The sequence below is a fragment of the Ursus arctos genome, unplaced genomic scaffold, assembly GCF_023065955.2.
Source record: "Ursus arctos isolate Adak ecotype North America unplaced genomic scaffold, UrsArc2.0 scaffold_5, whole genome shotgun sequence".
Taxonomy (NCBI): domain Eukaryota; kingdom Metazoa; phylum Chordata; class Mammalia; order Carnivora; family Ursidae; genus Ursus; species Ursus arctos.
In genome coordinates, this window is record NW_026623067.1 from 13,753,435 (window position 1) to 13,772,748 (window position 19,314).

The 19,314-nt window shown below is 50.3% G+C and overlaps 1 protein-coding gene across 1 annotated transcript; it reads left to right on the forward strand.

The window, feature by feature from the left end:
• Window positions 1–1,494: 1,494 nt before the first annotated feature.
• CBY3 (chibby family member 3) lies at window positions 1,495–14,837 on the forward strand. Its single transcript, XM_057307292.1, has 9 exons — window positions 1,495–1,522; window positions 3,907–4,615; window positions 4,826–4,996; window positions 5,393–5,460; window positions 11,283–12,409; window positions 12,479–12,564; window positions 12,646–12,801; window positions 13,518–13,585; window positions 14,666–14,837. Exons 1-2 carry the CDS (start codon window positions 1,495–1,497, stop codon window positions 4,509–4,511), a joined length of 633 nt encoding a protein of 210 aa, XP_057163275.1. The 3' UTR covers window positions 4,512–4,615; window positions 4,826–4,996; window positions 5,393–5,460; window positions 11,283–12,409; window positions 12,479–12,564; window positions 12,646–12,801; window positions 13,518–13,585; window positions 14,666–14,837.
• Window positions 14,838–19,314: the final 4,477 nt, after the last annotated feature.

Here is a 19,314-nt window from a genome sequence, read left to right on the forward strand (position 1 = left end):
TTACGGAAATGGTATTTAAAACCACAATTTAGACATACCCACCAGAACGATGAGAATTTAAAGGGTTTACCATACAAGGTATTGGCAAGTATGTGGAAGAACAGAAACTCTCTCACTGCTGTTGGGGGTGTGGTACAACCATTCCAGAAAAAGTCTGGTAGCTTCATAGCGAGGTAAACATACACCTACCATATAACCCAGCCATTCCACTCCTAGGTATTCTTTCAAGAGAAATGAAAGCATATGGCCACACAAAGACTTGTACACACATATTCATAGTAGCTTTATTTGTGAAAGCTCCCAAATTGGAAAACAACCCACATTTCCATCAAACAGACGCAAAAACAAAAATGTGGTATTGCCATACAATGGGAAATAGTCATCAAGAAGAAGAAATTGTTCACGAAGGCAGCTGCATAGATGAATCTCAAAATAATTACGCCGTAAGAAGCTAGCGCCCAAAAAAGGACATACTAAATTATTCTATTTATATAAAATTCCAGAAAATGCAAAAGAACATGTAGTGATGAGAGCAGAGCAAACTTCTGAAGGTAATGGATATCTTCATTATCTTGATTTGGGTGATGAGTTCATGCATCAAGTTATAAAAATGTATCAAGTTATACATTATAAATACGTTGTTGATGGGGCACCTGGTTGATGCAGTCGGTAGAGCACGAGACTCTTGCTCTCAAGGTCATGAGTTCAAGTCCCACACTGGGTGTACAGCTTACTTAAAATTTTTTAAAAATAGGGGCGCCTGGGTGGCACAGCGGTTAAGCGTCTGCCTTCGGCTCAGGGCGTGACCCCGGCGTTGCGGGATCGAGCCCCACATCAGGCTCCTCTGCTATGAGCCTGCTTCTTCCTCTCCCACTCCCCCTGCTTGTGTTCCCTCTCTCGCTGGCTGTCTCTATCTCTGTCGAATAAATAAATAAAATCTTCAAAATATATTTTTTTAAAAATAAATGTCATTTATTGTCAATTATAACTTAAAGAATTTTTTTAAGATTTTACTTTTTGGGGGCGCCTGGGTGGCTCAGTTGGTTGGGCATCCGACTCTTGGTTTCGGCTCAGGTCGTGATCTCAGGGTCGTGGGATCGAGCCCCGTGTGGGGCTCTGTGTTCAGCATGGAATCTGTTTGTCTCAACCCCTCCCCACCGCTCGATCACTCGTGTTCTCCCTCTCAAATAAATAAGATCTTTAAAAAAAAAATTTTTTTTTAAGTAATCTCTACACCCAACACAGGTCTCAAACTGACGACTCCAAGATCAAAAGCTGCACACTCTTCCAACTGAGCCAGCCAGGTGCTCTGTCAATGATACCTTAATAAGACTGTTCAAGAAAAAAATTTCCCAGGAGGCGATGCTACAACCTGGCTCTCCTCCAGGAAATGAGCTCCCCTGGAGCTGGGCCTGACTCCTTGGAGGGCCACGCTGAATTAACTGGGAGGCGCCAGGAAGAGGTCTTTGGGGTCAGGAATGCCTAGTTGAGGTGATGGCAGTCAACTTGGTGTGCTTGGCAGGTAGGGTTGACTTCATTACCTCGAATTCCTCGACACAGGGTGCTTGTCCTTCCGACAGGCCCAGCTCATTTCTGTCTCCAGCCCCCTGATCTTCATGCAGTCTCCTCATCATTCAGGTCTTAGCATAAATGTCAAGTGCCTTCACTAAACACCATGTACTAAAGTCACTTCCTGTATTTGTTTTTTTTTTCCATTGTACATATCAAAGTCAAATTCTAATTCATTTAGTAATTTATTTTCATTTTTTTTTTAAAGATTTCATTTATTCATTTGAGAGAGAGCACGGGCCAGGGGGGAAGGGCAGAGGGAGAGGGAGAGGGAGAAGCAGACTCTGCACTGAGCAGGGAGCCCAACATGGGGCTGGATCCCAGGACCCCAGGATCATGACCTGAGCCGAAGGCAAACACTTAACCTACTGAGCCACCAAGGAGCCCCTTCTATTCATTTTTATTTATTCTCTTCCTCCCTCCTCTATGCTGTTGGGGCCCCACAGATCCCTTTTCCTGGTGATGCACCCACCCCATACATGCCTTAAGTGTTGGCTGAAAACTCACAGCTGGCCCTGCCAATAACTGATGGGAAATGAGGGGTGGGAGAGAAGGGAGGAGGTACAAAATACTGGCTTTCCTGTGGTAAGGAGGCCTAACTCTGCGGTGCAATTTATGCAGTTACCTATGGGATGGGGCTGAAGCTAATTTCCACTTCAAGCCACTCTCCTGCTTGCTTTAGTTTGTTTCCCCGCCCTGCCCTATCCTGTTTCCCTCACACCCTTCTCCTGAGAGCGCTTCCCCAATAAATCACTCAAGCACGAATTCTCATCTCAGGCTCTGCCTCTGGGAACCTGACCCATGATATCCTAGGTAAGCTTCACGAGGGACTACCTTGTTCATTCCCTTACGTCAAATTTCTATCTCCAGTTCTGCAAAGCTGTACCTGGAACACAGCAAACACCCCATACATGTGTTGAATGAATACAGGGAGAGCCCAGAGTCTGTTTTATAGCTAAACTGTGGGCACCCCTTCTGTCCTGGGCTGGTCCGGCCTGGAGGCATTGTGAGTCATAGCTGGTGGACAGCAGCTGAGTGGTTCAGAGATCGGGCCAGGCCTGGGACAGCAGCTCAGCACCTCCAACACATCCCCCAGGTGAGGCACAACCTGCAGTGAGGATTACTGGGAAAAGGCCCTCTAGGAAGATGCAGCCTTAAGGGTGGGCCTGGCTGCACCTTCTTGGGCCCTCTTTGGGCTTTCAGGGATGTCGCCCTGAGTCAGATCTAGGGGATAGTACCATCCCCTCAGCCCAGCTATGTGCAAGAGGAATAAGCGTGTATTGGATTGATGTAGGCAGGACAGAGGGTTCTTTCCCTTTTCATCCTCCATGGGGGAGAAGAGGAATTTAAAAGAGAACATATAGTCCTTTTCCCATAGAATAGAGTCAACACTTCCAGGCTTCGGGGGAGACAGACACTGAGACTTGTTATCTGTACTTCAGCTTCCTTGAGGATGTAGTCTGCTTGGGAGAAAAGTCACGTGTAGTCTGCATAACCCCTATGATCTTGAATCCTAAGCATAGGTCCTAGCCCCTGGCACGTGCCCCCAGGATGTCACTGAGCATACTGAACTACTGTCATCTACACACACATCTGGGTTCCAGGCTGGACCAGTAGCATTTTGAGGGCGGGCACAGGCTAAGAACCCCTGCCCAGACCAGGCCTGGCCCAGAGCTCTTTATAAAATAACCAAACGTGGCAATAATGCCATTGGTTATTTTAGACATCCCACCGAATACTTTTCTGAATCCTGGCTTTGTCATCCAGCAGTGCCAGAATGAAGTTTAGGTCCTGGTCCCTTTCCAGCTCCCTCTTACCATACTTATTCCAAGCTCTTCCTCACATCTGGAACATTCAAGCTGTACCTGGCTCTTCACTCTGCCTGGAGGCTCTCTCCCTTATCTACCCCCCAATTCACCTGGCAAAGCCCTGCTCAACTTTTAAGTACCTGTCTCTACTGTTTCTTTCTCCCGGGCCCATAATCCCTTCCAGCAGCCCGCCTAAGGCTCAGAAAGCCAGGGATGTGGTCCTTCATCTGCATATATGTCTCCCGGGCCTGACACGGAGTGGTGTTTGGGGAAGGTAGTTTTCAGGAGACTGCTGTCACCGCCAGTGTGCAGGGATGGGGTCGTCAGCGACCAGCGGCTGGTTAGCCCCTAGCGCCAGCCTCAGGGCTGAGCTTTGTCCACCGGTCCTCGCGGTTTGACGGGACAGCCCGTCCAAGCACGCTGCTCACCCGGACTCTTGCTCCCCAGCAGTGCCCCTGCCTTGCCTTCATCATTCTGGACACGGGGCTCCAGAGGCAAGGGCGCAGCCCGGGTCGCCCACGTCCTCTAGGCTCGGCACCGGGCACCCGAGCGCCCGACAAGGCCCACTCGGCCCTCGCCCTGGAGGTCTTCAGGTGCCCGGCCTTGGACCACGCTGGCCGCCTGTGGGAGCAGGTGCGGCAGTTCTGGACCGACCACTTCTCGAGGCGCTTCTCGCCGCGGCGCCCGCCGCTGCGCCGCATCTCCTCCATGTCCACCTTCTACCTGCTGGACCACCGGACGCGCCAGGCCGAGCTGGGCCTCAGCTACGGCGCGCCGCGCACGCGCCTGAGCGACGAGGCCTTCGTGTTCCGCGGCGGCCGGTGGAGCGTCGAGGGGCTGCCGGTGCGGTCGCGGCCGCCGCCGTCCTCGCCGACCATGTCGCGCTGGAAGCCGCCGGTGCAGCGGGTCAAGAGCCAGGTGCTGCTGGAGGAGAACAACTACCTGAAGCTGCAGCAGGAACTGCTCATGGACATGCTGACTGAGACCACGGCGCGCATGCACCTGCTGGAGAAGAAGCTCGACACCCAGGCCAGCCCCGCGCCTGCGGCGCGCCCCTGGCAGAGGAAGATGAGAAAACGCCAGGGCGCGGGCGGCGTGCTCATGATCGAGCCGCGCGCTCTGGAGTCGCGGTGACGCAATAAAGCCCGTGCCGCGCACGCGCACTTCGCTCCTCGCCACCGGCCCCGGGCGCGTTCGTGGGTGGTGAAGTGGGCCCGGCCCGGGCTCCCGACTCGCGGGTAGGGACTGTCACTTAGTGCCCAGTGTGGACGGGTGACTCAGCCAAAAGCCGGGCGCGGGAGGGCGCGATAGGGCCGTGGAGGAAGGTGTGTGTGCGGCCTGCTGGGAACGCGGGGTGGGAGCCGGGCTTGGAACAGGCAGTGCCAACGGGGAGGGGAAGGGGCGCGAGGACGGCAAGCGGGGGCAGGCAGTGACATTCTTGGCCCAAGGAACCGAGGACCAAGTCGGCGGCGGGGCTGGCAGCGAAACCTCGGGCGCTCAGTGATGAAGGGTGCGATGAGCCGGGCAGGCTGACGGGGTCCGGGACCTTGCCTGTGACTCCCCCCATGGCTTAGAGGCGCGGCGCCGGCCAGAGGAGTTTCGTTCGGCCTGAGTCCAGAGTAAGTGTATTTTACTCAGCTTTCTCGAACCTGGGCTCAGCCTCTCCCACCTGGCTATATGGCTTCTCTATTACAGGCCTCCTTTTCTCCTCCATAGAATAAAGGGTTTGTCTCACCCAGGGTACAAACAAGCACTCTCCAGGGCAAATCCTGTACACAGATAGCATTTGCTCCACCCACGTCGCTTAAATATTTTGCATTCGTTGCCAACATTTAAGAATTTGGAGATTTCACATTAAAAATCCAGATTTCCTGTGTTCTCCTGAAAAAGAAACTTGGTCACCCTGGACTTTCATTCTGTCCAGCAGCAGTTCCCTTGAACTGAAGTGTAGCTGTCACCTCTTGGCCACTTCATTCCTTCCTTGCTGTAGGTGTCTGATTTTGATCTCCTCCTAGGTCCTTCTGGATCAGTGTTCTTTCCCAGGACGTGGGGAGCCCATTCCCCCAACTCCCATACACACAAGGTATTATGTAAGGTGCTTTGGGAAGTGTATTGTACTTGTGGGTGGTGTCGCTGCACAGATGAGGTGGTTACACTGGTCCTTGCAATCCCTAACCTTTTCCCTGGAATATAGACAGTGCATTTCTGGATCCACTGAAACTTGAGACCAGGGACTCATTTCCCAAGGGCCCTATGACCGCTGTGAGAGAAATGGGTGTCCTGCCTCAGCCTAACTTGGTTTCAGGAGTAAACTAGGGATTAGTAAACAATTACTTTGTATAAAATCGTGACTTTAAGCAGCAAAACAACACAAAACATGTCATTAGACACGAAGTTGAGAAACATTTCTTTTGAGCAGTGCTTTTTTGTATTTTAATAATTATACATTTATATTGACATAGATTATTTAAAATAGTTATGGTGGTGAAATAAATTGTCCTTTTAAAATAACCAGGAAAGCGGGAGGGCCTGGCTGGCTTAGTTGGAAGAGTGAGTGACTCTTGTTCTCAGGCTAGGGAGTTCGAGCCCAACATTGGGAGTAGAGATTACTTAGAATAAAATCTTGGGGCACCCGAGTGGCTCAGTCGGTTAAGCAACTGTCTTTGGCTCAGGTCATGATCTCGGGGTCCTGGGATCAAGTCTCCTCTCCACCCCAAGCAGGGAGTCTGCTTCTTCTTCTCCCTTTGCCCCTCCCCGCCTCGTGCTTTCTCTCTATCTCAACTAAATCTTAAAAAATAAATAAATAATACCCACCATTTGCATCTACATGGATGCAACTGGAGGGGATTATGCTGAGTGAAGTAAGTCAAGCAGAGAAAGACAATTATATGGTTTCACTTATATGTGGAACATAAGGAATAGCATGGAGGACGACATTAGGGGAAGGAAGGGAAAAATGAAGGGGGGGAGTCAGGGGGAGACGAACCATGAGTGACTATGGACTCTGGGGACACAAACTGAAGGTTATGGAAGGGAGGGCGGTGGGGGATGTGTTAGTCCGGTGATGGGTATTAAGGAGGGCACATATTACGAGGAGCACTGGGTGTTATACGCAAACAATGAATCATGGAACACTACATCAAAAACTAATGATGTACTCTATGGTGACTAATGTAACATAATAAAATTTTTTAAAATGAAAAAAAATAATAAAATCTTTAAAATAACTAAGAAAAATATATGCAGAAAAGGAAATGAGAAGGGAATCAAAATGGTAGACTAGAAAAAAATCAAACCCAAGAGAAGGGACTGATGGAGAAACCATACCAGTGAAAGAAGCTAGACACAAAGGACCATGTATTTTATGATTCTGTTTATTTATTTTTTTTAGAGATTACATGAGCCAGGCATCAGGGAGGTGCAGAGGGCGAGGGAGAAGCCGACTCCCCACTGAGCAGGGAGCCCGATGAGGGGCTCGATCCCAGGACCCTGGGATCATGACCTGAGCCAAAGTCAGATGCTCAACCCACCGAGCCACGGCCCCCCCCCCATGTGATTCCGTTTATATAAAATATCCATACTAGGCAAATCCATAGAGACAGGAAGCAGACTGGCAGTTACCAAGGACTGGGGGAGTGGGAAGAAGGGAGGGACTGCTTGGCAGGTGAAGAGTTCCCTTTTGGGGTGATGAAAAAGGTTTTGGAACTGTTTGGTAATGGTGGCAGGACATTGTGAATGTTCTAAAAGCCACCGAATTGTACACTTTAGTGAGTTTTATATTAGGCAGTTTACACACACACACACACACACACACATACGCACACAAAATTTAAAGGAAAGTGCTTTATATAAAAACTATATGAGGTATGGGAAAATAGCCAAAATTGTAACAGCGATCCAAGAATGCCTAAAGTTTAGGGAATATTGCTTTGGCCAGACTACTTGAAAATAAATAGTTCTAGAGTAAAGTATCGGCCCTGCTAGACCAGCAGCAGGCAGATAGGGAGCCCTATGTTTAGGGAAAGGCATCCAAGTGGCTAAAGGGCCCGAAATAAATGGAGCAGGATGATATTTTGAGATATCTGACTTTGTTCTTTCTGCTGTGGAATTTCACCCTCTGACGAAGGCAGCCAAGCTCCTTGCCCCAGGGAGAGATGTGACAGAGCAGAAAGCAGGAACAAAGGACTCTTTGTGGCTTTCACCTCCTACAGCTCAGAACTCTCTGGGGATCAGAGCTTTGCAAAAATATTTTTGGGCTTGAAGAGGGAGGTCAAAAAGGCCACAGATTTGTCAGCAGCGAGAGGGAAAATGAAGGGAAATGGGAGTAGAGAACCTGGTAGATCTTCCATCTTGGAAAACCTATCCTTTCTTGACCCGACATGACTTTCCAGCTACTGCCCCATTTCTCTGCTTCCCTTTGTAACTAAACTCCAAAAAGTTGCTTGTATTCACTGTCCTCAATTCCTCCCCTCTCTCTTTGCTCTTAATCCCCCTCGAGTTTGGGTGTCTCACCCCTTGCTCTCCCTAGCTTACTCTCCTCACGGATGCCATCACCCTCCAATGTTGTTGACTTGGGCCAATTCTCCATCCTCGTCTTGGCCCATCAGCCACATTTCTTGCAGTTGACCCCTCCTGCTTCTCCTCCTGGAAACACTGTCTTCACCTGGCTTCCAAAGCACTGCGAGCTCCTGGGCACTATTTCCCTCCTCCTCCCCTTTCCTCCTCCTCCGTGTCTGGCTGATTTTACTCACGCTCACTCACTTCAGGTGTCTGCTTCAGTGTCACCTTTTCAGCGACATTTTCCCTGATGGCTCTGTTTAAAGGAGTCTGTCTTCTCCCCACTCCAACCAAAGCAGGACAACGGATCCCCCTTTCCTGTTTTGTTTTCTGACGTCTGTAACCACTTGGCACGCTGTCTATTTTATTGTCAGTCTCCTCCATCCCGCCCCCTTCACCCCCCCTCCCCCCCGCAACTAGGACTTACGCTCCACAGGGCTTTTCATTCTGTTCTTGCCTGTATCTCAGTGCAGAAAAGTCCTTAACAACACTTATTGCGCCCTCTCCGCATAGTTCTAGAATGCACAAGTCTACAGAGGCAGGCCCCTGAATCCCAGGGAGCCGATGGCATGTGGCCTTTGGCATTGATTGTCCCCGATTTCTGATCCCCTCTAAGGCAAGAAAGGTGTACTAGACGTTTTGGAACTTTTGGTTCCATCCGATCAGCCCACTTCTGACCTCAGCCGCAGCTGGGGTAGGTGGCTCCGTGGACACTGTCAGGGCCTCATTTCCAGCATCTACTGTGGCTTTCTCCTAAGCGTCAGGAGCTCTCTCAACCCAAAAGGCCTAGCCTGGGAGAGCAGGTGAGCAAATGCCTTCTGAGGCAACCTTCAGCCCATAAGGGACAGGAGCCAAAATACGCTTTTTTTTTTTAAAGATTTTATTTATTTATTTGAGAGAGAGACAGCCAGAGAGAGGGAACACAAGCAGGGGGAGTGGGAGAGGAAGAAGCAGGCTCCCAGCAGAGCAGGGAGCCCAATGCAGGCTCAATCCCATAACGCTGGGATCATGCCCTGAGCCGAAGGCAGACACTTAATGACTGAGCCACCCAGGCGCCCCAAAATACACTTTGTTGAATTTTCCTTCTGCCCTGTGTCATTCTCCTCACTCCCTCTCCCGTTTCCAGGATTCCTCTGCCCAATGAACTGCACCCAAGTTCTAGGGTCAGGCTCTGCTTTATGGGGATGCAAGCTAAAACAGTAGGGAGCCCTAGAAGGGAGCCTGTGGGGATAGGGATCTAGAACTATGGCTCATCCACCATTCAGAAGGCAACAGTGACCTCTCACCACTATTGGTCAGTGGGGTGGTGCTAACCCCTCGGGTCCTGGAGCATTTGACTGATTGGAATGAGATAGAAGTTGCAGGGAGAGCTTGGCTTATGGAGTAGCTTTGGCACTTGAAAGATAGGAAGACAGCTGTAGCTACAAGGATTATGGAGGTGGCTAGTTTTTCTAAACCTGCTTTAGAAAGTTCGCAGAAAGAACGTAAGGCTCAAGTGAGCCCACTCGACGGAGGGCATGATACGAAAGCCAGAAAGTCTCCTGAGGCAATGTAAGGAGATGCTCACTTTTGCAGCCAGGAAGCAGAGCATGCTGACAGCGAGGCCCACAATGTATTCCTAAGGGCGGCCGAGCTGCAGAGGAGACCTGCCATCCTCCACAATTCTCCTGTGCCAAAGTCACAGGGCATCAAACAGGGGGATGGGATCCTAAGGCATGGGGATGTTTGGATGGATATACCTAAGAATCTTGAGCCCCAGAGCCCCTGAATCCTCCTGGCCAGCACCTGCTGCTTCCTTCCCCTTGATAGAGAAGGGTAGCCTCATCTTGCCCGGAGGCCATGCAGAGATCGCACCTGAGCTGAATGTCTTATGAAATGATGCTGGTCACTCTCGAGATCACCTCCGCTTGTTGCCCCCAGACCAAAAACTAGAATTGGGTCTCCGCTTAGCCTCAGCAGTGAAGCACAATCCCTTCTCTAGGAGGAAATAGCTCAATCGCCCACAAAGTTGCAGGACAGATCGAACCATGGGATCTAGGGGAGCACACGCATGAGTGGATCTTGAGGGTACTAGACGGGGGTGGGATGTATAATATTGGGTAGCGAGCTGATTGATATGGAGAGCATTTCCCATGACTCAACACCTAAAGTCCTGCCAAGAACACCCAGAGCTTATCCTAATGACTCCAAAGTTTGGACACGATCGTGGCCTAAGCCAATGTGTTGGGGATACCAGAATTGCCTTGGCTGAGTTTTGAAGAAGGAGCCTGAAGGCTGCGGGGAGTGAGGATGTTAGAGTGGGTTTATCACATAAAACCAGAAGATTCACCATTTGACTGTTTTTTCTTTTTTAAGATTTTTAAAAAATTTTTTAAAGATTTTTTTTTAAAATTTATTTATTTGATAGAGATAGAGACAGCCAGCGAGAGAGGGAACACAAGCAGGGGGAGTGGGAGAGGAAGAAGCAGGCTCATAGCAGAGGAGCCTGATGTGGGGCTTGATCCCATAACCCCGGGATCACTCCCTGAGCTGAAGGCGGACACTTAACCACTGTGCCACCCAGGCGCCCCAAGATTTTTAAAATTTTTTTGAGAGAGAATGCACGCGCGTGAGCAGGGGGAGGGGCAGAAGGAGAGGGAGAAACAGGCTCCCCATTGAGCTGGGAGTCCCATGTGGGGCTCATCCTAGGACCCCGGGATCATGACCTGAGCCGAAGTCAGACACTTAACCTACTGAACCACCCAGGTGCCCCTATTTGACTGTTCTTTGGCAGCTGCCCAGAGGACGGTCCCTCCACTAAAGCAGTAGGGGACGAGAGAGTCATGGGGACACTGAGTCATCTAAAAGCTGTGGGGGGCTGACCCCTGTGGGCCAGAGTTGACAGCAGGAGATGCTGCCACGGAGCTGGGTTTCCTAGTGTCCTTGGAAATGAGGGGGTTCTCGAATGGCATTTAGCTGTTCGGATGACGATGATGTGATACTTAATAAGACAGAAGGGCATTCTTACCATACTTTGCAGCAAGATTGGGGTGGCTGCTGGGGGGGGGAGTCCTTGCTCCTCAGAGCTCTCTGGCAATGCCATGGTGTCCATAGGGGCAAAATAAACAGGCAGGCAAAGAGTGAGCAGTAGAAGGGGCTGGGGAACAAGGACAAGAGACGCGCCTGCAGAGATCTGACCGTCTTGCTGTTAAAATGCCTTCCTCTTGGCTCAGTATTTAGGCGCGTCCTAGGGAAAGGTAGGTAGGGAAAGCTCCACGTTGAAGTTAGTTTCTACCACTGCGGTAGAGTGGCAGGTTTGACGTACAAAGTAAGTTACAGAGAAACATTTTAAAACCACATTCCCTGCAGCCCTGAAAATGTGGAGTGAGACCTGTCCTGCCTACAAAGCCTAACAAGGAGACCGGGCAGTATGAGATGCGGAGAAATGTGACCGTGACGGACCAAATTCAGACCCTTTGGGTGGGTCTCCGTTCAGGCTGCAATCAAAACTCCATAGCCTGGGCGGCTTTTACGCAACAGAAATTGGCGGGAAGTTCAAGACCAGGGTGCCAGCGTGGCCAGGCGAGGGCTCTCTTGCGGATGACCCACTTCCCCTCGTGTGCTCACGTGGCGGAGGGGGAAGCAAGCTGTCTCACAACTCCTAATCCCATCACACGGGCTCCACGTCATGACCTGATCGAACCCTGATCTCCGGAGGCCCCACCTCTCAACGCCATCACATTGAAGGGGGCAGGTGGGGGGACACAGTCCATAACAGGAGGCAAATGCCAGAATCAGAAGCAGGCTCAGCAGGCAGCAGTGATGAGCCCGGGACCAGCCCGGTGACGGATGGCAGCTGGGCGCTAACAGCGGTCAGTAAAAACGGCCAGTGGTTCCAGCTGAGCCAGAAGAGAAGAGCGCAGGGGATGGATGGTGGCGATGGCTGCCCAACACTGTAAATGTAGTTACCACCACTGAACTGTACACCGAAAAATGGAGAAGATGGTCCATTTTTTGTCCCATGTATCTTACCACAAGAGAAAGGAAGAACACGTGGTGAGCGGCGACTGCGGAGATTGGGGTCCAGAATGGAATATCAGCCAGAGGGTCACGAGCAGCAGCACGGCCTCGAAGAGGAAAAACGGACCTTATCTGAAAACTAGTATCTGGCCAGAAGACAGCCTGCAATTCCCGGACAGACGTGCTTTCAAGAACACGCGTAGGATCACTGGAGAGGAACAGATGTGACCACCGAGCCCTGTGTCCGGGGGGCCAGTGTGCTGGGCTCACGCCGGCTAGGACGGGACTATGGCCCCCGCCTAACATAGGGGACCCAGCTGGCCCGGATGTTTCCCGCACAACCACCTGCTTGCCCAGAGTCTCTCTGGGAGTGAAATGGCTGCAGCCTCACACCGGCTTTCTACTTGTCGTGCCTCCATCCGGCTCTGTGCCCCACAGCTGTCCATGGTCACCGGACCCTCACTACTGCCTCACCGGTCAGTTCTTTTTGTTTGTTTGTTTGTTTTTTTAAAGATTATTTATTTATTTATTTATTTATTTGACAGAGATAGAGACAGCCAGTGAGAGAGGGAACACAAGCAGGGGGAGTGGAAGAGGAAGAAGCAGGCTCATAGCGGAGGAGCCTGATGTGGTCAGTTCTTTTTGTTTGTTTGTTTGTTTGTTTGTTTGTTTGTTTAAAGATTATTTATTTATTTATTTATTTATTTGACAGAGATAGAGACAGCCAGCGAGAGAGGGAACACAAGCAGGGGGAGTGGGAGAGGAAGAAGCAGGCTCATAGCGGAGGAGCCTGATGTGGGGCTCGATCCCACAACGCCGGGATCACATCCTGAGCCGAAGGCAGACACTTAACCGCTGTGCCACCCAGGTGCCCCTGTTTGCTTGTTTTTTTTTAAGATTTTTTAATTTATTTGATGGAGAGACAGCCAGCAAGAAAGGGAACACAAGCAGGGGGAGTGGGAGAGGAAGAAGTAGGCTCCCAGCGGAGCAGGGAGCCTGATGTGGGGCTCGATCCCAGGAACCTGGGATCACGCCCTGAGCCGAAGGCAGACGCTTAACGACTGAGCCACCCAGGCACCCCTCACCCGTCAGTTCTGACACAGGCGTGTCTCTTCTGCTGCTCTGGGGGCCACTCCTGGCTGGGTGGACCCCTTCCCCCAGCAGTCTGGGAGGCCACCGTGTGCAGCGCCTGGCCTGCTGTCCATCCTCGGGCATAAGAACGAGTCCACTCAGAAGCCTGTGCCCAGGATGTCCCCTGTCATCTGCACACACGTGGGACGGGACTGCCACAGAAGCCTGTGGCAGCCAAAGGGGACTGGGGAGGGAGCAAAGGCCACAGAACTTGCGTGGTTACCAGGAACAGCGCCAACAGAGAGGAGGCCTTGTGGGGAACCCTGGGAAGCAGGGTGGCCTAGGGCTGCCACTGGCATCACTGCCTGGAGCCATAGAGCAGGAGCCTTGGTCACTGCCCCCTTGGGAGCCACCACCAATGGCCTGTCTGTTGCTTCCTGTCCCCGTCCTAATATATTTAGCAATACCATAATATCACCTACTCACTTCGTTTTCAACTGCTCTGTGTCCTAGTTGTGATCAGCCAGAGCTGATTGAAGTAAGGGGACGAAGCAAACGTCGTGGGGACTCCGCGGGCGGAGGTGGGTGTGGACCGGGGGTGGGCTGGGTGGGGACCCTTGAGACCCATGCCCTGGCGCTACACCAGCAGGTGCACAACTCTCCGGGGAAAGTGCAAGGCCAGTCAGTGGCTTGGGGGTGTGGGTGGGGGTACAGATGAAAACATGCATTATAAGCTGTTGATTGTAGAAGCTGGTACATGAGAGCTCACCATACCATTCTCTCTACTTCTATGTGGTGGATATTTTCTGTAATACATTTTTTTTCAAAAGAAAAAAAGAGAAGCCTGAATTTTTCCTGTAACCATTGAAGAGATTTAAATAGTCATTACAAATCTCCCCGCAAAGAAAATACCAAGCCCAGCTGGCTTCCTAGGCAGGCTCCACCACACTGGCAAGGAACAGATCATCTCAGCCGTCAAAGAACAAGCTCTTCCAGAGAACAGAGAGAACATTCCTCTGCGCACGGCCAGGATGGCTGAGAGCAAACCGTGTGCCAAAGAAAGCCACAGGCCATTCTCACCAGGAAGATGGAAGCAATTACATTAGATAGTAATAAAAAGCTGCAAAAATCCCTGCGAATTATTAGCAGATCAATTTCAGCCGCGTATTAAAATGACGATGTGTCATGATCAAGTTGCATTTATCCCTGGAATATAGAGATGAATTAATGCTAGAGAATCAATAAATGTATCATACAAGCAGATTAAAGGAGGAAAAACCATATAATAGATGCCAAAAGAAGTATTTGATAGATATTCCACCTGAAAGAAAAATTCTTACTATAATCTAGAAATAGAAAGGAATTTCTAACTAAATAGAAGATATCGGGGCACCTGGCTGGCTCAGCTGGGGGAGCGTGCGACTCTTGATCTCAGGGTTGTGAGTTTGAGCCCCATGTTGGCTGTAGAGGTTACCTAAAAATAAAATCTTAAAAAAAAAAAGATATCGTCCAAAACTTACATTGTTCTAAAATTTTTAAGTATTTTTTATTATCTCATGCTATTTTGTGAACAACTAACTGCAGATACTCAAAGTGTATAATTTAGGGGGGCTCCTGGGTGGCTCAGTCGATTGAATGTCTGACTCTTGATTTCGCCTTAGGTCATGATCTCAGGGTCATGGGATCGAGCCCAGCGTCAGGCTCCATGCTCAGAGGGAAGTCTGCCTAAGAGTCTCTCTCTCCCTCTCTCTCTCGCTCTGCCCCTCCTCCTGCACCTGTGCTCTCTCTAAAAATAAATAAATCAATCTTTTAAAAAGCCAACGAAAAAACAAAGTGTATAATTTGATGAGTTCTTATGTATCTATATACCCATGAGACCATCACCACAATCAAGACAATGAACACATTCATCATACCCCAAAGTTTCTTCATGCCCCTTAAGGGCACCCCCTTCCTTTCTCCCCTGTCCCCAGGGCACCACTGATATGCTTTTTATCATTATAGGTTACTTTTTATTTTCCAGAATTTTCTGCAAATGGAATCCTTTCAAAAGTATTTCAGGGTCCATCTATGTTGTCAGGCACATCAGCAAGCCTTTCTTCTAGTGAGTAGTGTATTCTCATGTGGAAATACCACACTGTGCCCATTCCTCTGCTGGTGGAAATTTGCGTGGTTCCCAGTTTGGGGGTATTCTAAATAAAGCTGCTATGAACATCTGTGTAGCAGCCTTTGTGTGGACATGTGTTTCCATTTCTCTTGGGTATGCTAACTCTGTTTCAGTTTTTGAGGAAGCCAGACTATTTTTCGAGGTGGCCACACCACTTACGTTCCCACTAGCAATGTGTGAGAGTTCCGGTTTCTTCATAGCCTCATCAATACTTGTTACTTTCCCCCCCCCGGGGGGGGTTGTTTGTTTTGCTTGTTTTTTAAATATACCCATCCTAGTGGAAGAAATCTCAAAAATCACCAATCTTCTTGGGGGTGCCTGGCTGGCTCAGCCAACAGACATGCAGCTCCTGATCTCGGGGGTTGTGAGTTTGAGCCCCACACTGGGTGTAAAGATTACTTAAAAGTAAAATCTTAATGGGGCGCCTGGGTGGTGCAGTTGGTTAAGTGTCTGACTCTTGGTTTCGGCTCAGGTCAGGATCTCATGACCCTGATCTCTTCAGGGTCGTGAGATCAAGCCCTGCATCAGGGCCTGTGCTCAGCGTGGAGTCTGCTTGAGATTCTTGCTCCCTCTGCCCCTCCCCCTGCACCCTCTCGCTCTCTCAAATAAATAAGTAAATCTTGGAAAAAAAAAAAAAAACACCACCAGCCCCCTGTTTATGGAGATTGCAGAGAAATCAGTCCAACAAACTCTATACTAATTAAGGTTTTCAAAAAATTGTGTGCACGTTTACACATTTCTGAATGCAGAAGTATGAAACAAGATAGGGATGGAGATGGGCTCAGTCAGTTAAGTGTCTGCCTTCAGCTCAGGTCATGATTCCAGAGTCCTGGGATCGAGTCCCACATCAAGCTCCTTGCTCAGCGGGGATCCTGCTTTTCCTTCTCCCTCTGCCCCTCCCCCCTGCTTTTGCAGGCACGCTTTCTCTCTCAAATAAATAAATAAAACCTTAAAAAAAAGAAAAAGATAGGTATGGAGAGGTCCAACTGCACCTCTGTCCCTTCTAACCTGATCCTTCCTCCCCACTAGGTAAATGTTTGTATTTTTTAAAAAAGATTTTATTTATTCATTTGACAGAGAGCACAAGCAGGGGGAACAGCAAAGGGAGAGGGAGAGCAGACGTTCCACTGAGCAGGGAGCCTGATATGGGGCTCGATCCCAGGACTCCGGGATCACGACCTGAGCCAAAGGCAGATGCTTAACCGACTGAGCCACCCAGGCACCCACCCCCTCATTCTTTTTTTATAGCTGTATTGTATTCTACTGGGTGAACATAGCATGAACTATTCCTCTATGAATCCAAAGTTTCTTGTCTGTGTTTGGTTTCTTTGTAAAAAATTGTGAAATTCACGTAACATAAAATTTGCCATCTTAACCATTTTTAAGGGCACAGCTCAGTGGCATGAAGTCCTTTCCCATTCTTGTGCAACCATCCCCACCGTCCATCCCCAGAACACTTTTCATCTTGCAAAACTGAAATTCTGTCCCCATTCAACATCAAATCCCCAATCCACCACCCTCTCCCCAGCCCCCAGCAACCACCACGCTCCTTTCTGTTTATGATTTTGACTACTCTAGGTATCATATATAAGAGGACTCATACAGTATTTGTCCTTTGTGACTAGCTGATTTCACTTAGGATAATGTCCTCAAGGTTCATCTGTATTGTAGCATGTGTCAGAATGTCAGAATGCTTTTAAGTCTGCATTGTATTTCCTGTACGGCTACACCACTTTTTTAAAAAAAAATCTAGCTTTCATGCAAACGACCATGTTCTTTTTTTTTTTTGAAGATATTTTATTTATTTGACAGAGAACAAGCAGGGGTTTAAAACAAAAAACAAAAGTCCTTACTCCGGCCCAGTGCAATTCCACAGACGGAACCGGTGAAAATAGTTTCCGAGCACTTTTTCAAAGCACAAGCAAGGAGGGGACCTCAGGCTGAACCATCTCCCCAGGCACAGCCCCTCCGTCCGCGTTCTCCGGGTTTCGGGAGGGGATCGGGCGCCCCCTGCTGGTCACGCGAAGTCGGAGCCCGTGGTTCTTCCCGGAAGGGCGACCCCTTCCTTGGCACTGCTGGGGCTGGGGCGTGCTTTGCACGTTCCGGGCTTGCGAGGCTGCCTTGAGATTCTCGGCAGCGCTCTCCCTGGAGTGGCTCACCAGCCAGGAGCCCAAGCCCTCTCCCCCAGCAGCGCCCTGCCCCTGAAGTATGCCTTCCACTGCCTTCCCTGGAGCTTGCAAGTCTAGTGTTCCTTTTGTCCAGGTGCCCTCGGCTCTCTGACAGGCTGGAGTGGTGGAAGCGCTTGGCCCTGGATTTGGACGTGGCCTGCAGTCCAGTTCCTCTCTGCCCACTTGCTGGATCTCTGTGCATCTCTCATCCTGTTCCTTGGAGATCTGGGACTGCTGAGAGGTCTCAATGGACAGAGATGGTGAAGCGCGCAGGAAGGGGGCTGACTCGGAAACAGTCCTTGAACCCGCTGTCCAAACTTGTGTGCGCTCCCCCATTCTCCTCCCAGAACCCAGGCCCCCAGCTCCCGACTGTCCCTCCCACAGTGGTTCTTTCTGCTCTGTTGGAAAGTTCCCCCACGGCCCTCCCTCCCACTGAAAGTGACTGTCCTGCCCTTGGGCTTGACCACGTCTGGGCTTTATCTTTCCTATTAGCCCAGGGCCACAGGGATGTCTTACATGGCTCAGACTCATTTGACTCAGTATTCACGCAACTCTACAATAATTATTTGTCAAATGCAGGACCCAATGACTACGTCTTTTTTTTATTTTTATTTTTTTGAGAGAGAGACAGCCAGAGAGCACAAACAAGGGAAATGGCAGAGGGAGAGGGAGAAGCAGGCTCCCCACTGAGCAGGGAGCCTGATGCGGGGCTCGATCCCAGGACCCTGGGATCATGACCTGAGCCGAAAGCAGATGCCCAACCAGGCGTCCCCCCAACAACGACATCTTATCAGTTGGCAGAGTCAGCCCTGACTGGGGAAAACCCAGAGGAAGGATGTGGAAGGTGAGAAGGGAAGGGCTTTGGTGCAGAGTAGGCATCACCAATGGGGCCAGTCTTTCTGGGGATGCTGCTGCCAGTCCCCCGGCTGACTGACTGACTGATCGATCGATTGGGCAGGTCCTGACAGAGGTGAAGCCTTCAAAGGCTCCGTGAAACTTGTCGACGCTACCAACCAGGTGCTCCATTTTTACTGCAAGAGGCCTTTCCTCTTCCACGTGTATATAGAAACACAGACACCCCCCCCCCCCACCTAGGGTGGTCATTCCTAGCGTTCATGGAGATTTCCAGTTCTTTTTTCAGGACCATGGGAAAGTTTCATTTCCTGGCCTCTTGAAGAAAGGCTTGGCCATGTGACTTGGTGAATAAGCTGTGTGGTCTGAGCAGTGAGAAATCAACTTGGTTGTGTTAAGCCACTGAGATGTGGGGGTGTTACCATAGCATCACCTAACCGAAACTGACCAATGCATCCTAACTCCTTTTCTGGAACAAAACAGAATACAAGCAAACTAGCCAACAGGCAGGCAGGCAGATTGTTTCCTTTGAGACCATGAGCCCTGAGAATCTAGACTTTATTCTTTTTTTTTTTAAGTTTTTATTTATTTATTTGACATAGAGACAGCCAGCGAGAGAGGGAACACAAGCAGGCGGAGTGGGAGAGGAAGAAGCAGGCTCCCAGCAGAGGAGCCTGATGCGGGGCTCGATCCCAGAACGCCGGGATCACGCCCTGAGCTGAAGCAGATGCTTAACGACTGCGCCACCCAGGCGCCCCTAGACTTTATTCTTGAACAGTGAATGGCAGGTCAAGCTGTCCTCAAATCGAGGCTGGCACTCCATCCATGCGGATGGAGCAGACCACGGTGCGAGGCCAAGGTCCCAGCCCTTCCGTTAGGACTGGCCCATTCATTGTGCACACCTGCACCGCAGCCCTGGGAGCGGCAGACTGGAGACAACTCTCCGAGCCTTTGGGCCATTCCACACCACTCCGAGGCGATCCTGCTCCTCCCTGTGGAAGCCCTCCCTGCCTCCAGCCCCAGCTGTCCGGCCTCTTCCCCAGCCTGTAAGGTCCTCTGTCTCATATTCCCAAGTGGATGGTCGAGGGTGGTCACAGCCTTCACGAGCACTGCCGTCTGCACC

What these genes read in the sequence shown, in the direction of transcription:
- CBY3 (XM_057307292.1), top strand. Translation starts at nt 1,495, where the DNA reads ATGGCAGTCAACTTGGTGTGCTTGGCAG. An exon ending in CAACTTGGTGTGCTTGGCAG is followed by an intron (nt 1,523 to 3,906) that starts GTAGGGTTGACT and finishes CACGTCCTCTAG; the next exon opens with GCTCGGCACCGGGCACCCGA.